Here is a 4,258-nt window from a genome sequence, read left to right as displayed (position 1 = left end):
GGACACAGGGATGAGGACAGGGTGGCAGAGGGGTGGGGACAAGGGGCAGGGTGACCCAGAGATGGGGACATTGGGTGGGTTGGCAAAGGGCCGGGGGACATGAGGTCGTGGTGATCCGGAGAAAAGGGATGTGAGGACGGGTGGCATGTGGGGCTGAGGGTCATGGGGACAGGGTGGCATTGTAACAGGGGACAGGGGGACATGGCAACAGGGAGCTGGGGGACACTGGATGCGGTGGCATGGAGATGGAGACATGGGGGACAGGGAACACAGGGAAAGGGGGCACAGGGATGGTGGACATGTGGCAGGGGGCTGAGGGACATGGGGGACAGGGGACATGAGATTGAAGTGGGAGGGGGGTGGGGGCCATGGGGACAGGGGGTTATGGAGACAGGGGACATGGGGACACACAGGGGTGGGTGGCCCAGGGATGGGAGATGTGGTGACGGGGGGCTGGGGTCACAGGGACATGATGGCACAGGGATGGGAGATGTGGTGACGGGGCCTGGGGTCACAGGGACATGATGGCACAGGGATGGGAGATGTGGTGACAGGGGCTGGGGACATGGGGATGTGATGGCATGGGATTGGGGGACACAGGAACACGGGGCTGGGGTGACACCCTATGACTTTGTGTGTCCCCATGTCCCCAGTTCCCCACACTGGTCCTGAAGCTGGGGCTGCTCCTCGGGGGGGGACACTTGGTGGCTTTGGGGACCATGACCCCTGGGGAGCTGGTCACCATCCTCATGTGCCACCTGCAGTTCACCAGGGCCGTGGAGGTGAGGAGCGTGTCCCCACTGTGTCCCCAACCCCTTCCTGCTGTGTCCCCAACCCCTTCCCACTGTGTCCCCAACCCATTCCCAATGTGTCCCCAACCTGTCCCCCGTGTGTCCCCAGTATGTCCCCAATGTGTCCCTATCCTGTCCCCAACCCCATTATTCCCCATGTCACTGTCCTCCCATGTCCCCCTCTCATGTCCCCGTGTCCCCACACCCTCCCAACCGTATTCCCTTGTCCTCCTGGCCACGTCCCCATCCCTGTCCCCTCTATCCCCACCCCAGCCCAGATGTGTCCCCTCCATGTCCTCAGGTCCTCCCTGTGTCCCCTCACTGTGTCTCAGTGTGTACTGCCATGTCCCCACAGGGCCTCCCTGTCCCCTGCCGTGTCCCTCTGTCCCCATTCTTGTCCCCACTGTCTCCCCCCATCCCCTGCTGTGTCCCTGTGTCCCCACCCCTGTCCCCACTGGGTATCCCCATACCCTGCTGTGTCCCTGTGTCCCCATCCATGTCCCCATGCCTGTCCCAGCCATGTCCCCCTCCACATCCCCAGTGTCCCCCCTGCTGTATCCCCATCCATGTCCCCAACCCTTTCTGGCTGTGTCTCCATCCCTGTCCCCACGCCTGTGTCCCCCACACCTCCTCAAAGCCCCCCCGATGTCCCCATGTCCCCAGTCCCTGCCTGGCTGTGTCCCCACCCCTGTCCCCATGCCCATGTCCCTCCAAGCCCCCCAATGTCCCCATGTCCCCCCATGTCCCTCAAAGACCCCGGTGTCCCCGTGTCCCCAGTCGCTGCTGTTGCACCTCCCGGTCCTGGCCAAGGCCGTTGGCTCCTCTGAGACGCTCCTGGAGCTGCTGGACGAGGCCAAGAAGGTGACAGCGCTGGGGACACCGTCCCCTGTCACCCCCGGGGACCAGGGGGGCTCCAGCACGCCGGGACTGTGTCTCAAGGATGTCACCGTGACCTACCCCGGGCGGGCCGAGCCCATCCTCAAGGTGACATGGGGAGGGCATGGGGGGACTTGGGGGGACACGAGGGGATGTGGGGACATGGGGGGACATGGATGGGACATGGGGGGGACACGGATGGGACATGGGGGACACGGATGGGATGTGGGGCCATGGGGGGCACACGGATGGGACATGGGGGGGACACAGGTGGGACATGGGGACATAGGGGGGCATGGATGGGATGTGGGGGGACACGGATGGGACATGGGGACATGGGGGGACATGAGGGGATGTGGAGGAAGATGAGGGAGATGAGGGACACGGGACATGGAGGGGAGGTGAGGGACATAGGGGGATGTGGATGGGACATGGGGGGTGTGGGAGGTGACATGGGGACATGAGGGACACGGATGGGACATAGGGGTGTGGGGGGACATGGAGACAGGGTAGGGATATGGGGGGACACAGTGGGGATATGGGGGACGTGAGGGGACAGGCTGGGGACACAGGGACAGGGTTCACATGGAAGTGCCATCTCCTATCCTGGTGCTCTCCCCATTCCAAGTGGGATCCCCTCTCCTGGTGCAATCCCTGTCCCAATGTGATCCCCATTATTCCCAGGGAGATCCCCTTTGTTCCCAGTGTGATCCCCTTTGTTCCCAGTATTCCCAGTGTGATCCCCATTATTCCCAGTGAGATACCCTTTGTTCCCAGTGTGATCCCCATTATTCCCAGGGAGGTTGCCATTCCCATTGCGATCTCCCATTGTTCCCATGGCCGTCCCCTCTCCCGTTGATCCTGGTGTGATCCCCATTTCTGGTGCAATCCCTGTTCCTGCTGTTCCCATTCCCAGTGCCATCCCCATCCCCTCTCCTGCCATTCCCATTCCCAGTATGATCCCAATCCCATTCCTGGTGCCATCCCCATCCCATTCCTACTGTCATCCCCATCCCCTGTCCTGCTGTTCCCACCAGTCCCATTCCCAGTTCCATCCCATCCCCTCTCCCACCGTTCCCATTCCCAGTGCGATCCTAATCCCATTCCCGCTACAATCCTGTTCCCATTCCCAGTACAATCCCAATCCCATTCCTGGTGCAGTCCTGTTCCCATTCCTGTACAATCCTGTTCCCATTCCTGGTACGATCCCATTCCCGGTTCCATCCCCTCTCCCGCCATTCCCAATCCCATTCCCGGTATGTTCCCATTCCCAGTACGATCCCATTCCCATTCTCAGTTCGATCCCATCCCCTCTCACATCATTCCCATTCCTGGTTTCATCCTAATCCCATTCCCCGTTCCATCCCATCCCCTCTCATGCCGTTCCCATTCCCAGTGCGATCCCAATCCCATTCCCGGTCCGTTCCCATTCCCGATTCAGTCCCAATCTCGTTCCCATTCCTGGTCCATTCCCATTCCTGATTCAATCCCAATCTCGTTCCCATTCCCGGTAAAATCCCGTTCCCATTCCCGGTTCGATGCCATCCCCATCCCGTTCCCATTCCCTTTCCCAATCCCATTCCCAGTCTGATCCCGTCCCCTCTCCTGCCATTCCCATTCCCATTCCCTTTCCCAGTTCGATCCCATTCCCATTCCTATTCCCGTTCCCATTCCCAATCCGATCCTGTTCCTGTTCCTGTTCCCATTCCCGGTCTGATCCTGTTCCCGGTCCAATCCCATTCCCAGTTCGATCCCATTCCCGATCCCGATCCCAATCCCATCCCATTCCCGCCTCCAGGGGGTGTCTCTGTCCGTGCGTCCCGGGGAGCTCGTGGCGGTGCTGGCGCCCCCTGGCGGCGGGAAGAGCTCCCTGGCGTTGGCCGCACTGGGAGTGCGCCCCCTGGCGGCCGGGGCCGTGCTGCTGGATGGGACCCCCCTGGGCCCCCACGCCGACCCCGCCCTGCGGCGACAGGTGACACCCCCGGGTCACAATGGCCACCCCCGGGTCACCCCCGGGTCCCCACTACCACCCCCAGGTCACCCCCGGGTCACCCTGGGTCCCCACTGCCACCCTCGGGTCACCCCCGGGTAACCCCTGGGTCACCCCGAGTCCCCACTGCCACCCCTGGGTCCCCACTGCCACCCCCGAATCACCCCCTGGTCTCCACTGCCGCCCCCTGTCACCAAACACCCCCTGAGCCCCCCTGTGCAGGTCCTGCCTTGCAGTGACAAGGTGACACCCCGGGCCACCCCTGAGTCACCCCCCAGGCCTCCAGTGCTGTGCCCGGGTCACCCCTGGGTCCCCAGCAGGTTTGCACGGCCACTCCTGCGTCACCCACATGTCCCCTGGGCCACCCCGGGGTCATCAGTGGGTCACCAGCGGGTCTCCATGGCCACCCCCAGGTCTCCAGTGGGTTCCCAACGAGTCCCCAGTGCCACCCCAGAGTCACCAGTGCCTCCCCCTGTGTCACCGTGGTCACTACCATGTCACCCTCTGTCCCTCACGGGTCCCCACGGCCACCCCTGCTGTCCTCTGCCACCACCCCTGGGTCACCGCTGTGTCCCCAGCAGGTCCCCGTGCCCCCCCCCCC

General features: G+C 63.0%; 1 protein-coding gene across 1 annotated transcript in view; it reads left to right on the top strand.

Annotated features, from left to right (window-relative positions):
* The window catches only part of LOC114071915 (antigen peptide transporter 1-like), a 10,247-nt gene that overhangs the window by 3,595 nt on the left and 2,394 nt on the right, over window positions 1–4,258 (top strand). The window contains exons 6-9 of the mRNA XM_027909797.1: window positions 654–796; window positions 841–1,006; window positions 1,545–1,775; window positions 3,466–3,639. Of these exons, the coding sequence (XP_027765598.1) occupies window positions 654–796; window positions 841–1,006; window positions 1,545–1,775; window positions 3,466–3,639 (714 nt within the window). The remainder of the gene's footprint in view (window positions 1–653; window positions 797–840; window positions 1,007–1,544; window positions 1,776–3,465; window positions 3,640–4,258) is intronic.

This window comes from Empidonax traillii, unplaced genomic scaffold, assembly GCF_003031625.1.
Source record: "Empidonax traillii isolate 1590-97213 ecotype Southwest subspecies unplaced genomic scaffold, ASM303162v1 scaffold2419:size40576, whole genome shotgun sequence".
Taxonomy (NCBI): domain Eukaryota; kingdom Metazoa; phylum Chordata; class Aves; order Passeriformes; family Tyrannidae; genus Empidonax; species Empidonax traillii.
This window is presented reverse-complemented; position numbering and strand designations above follow the sequence as displayed.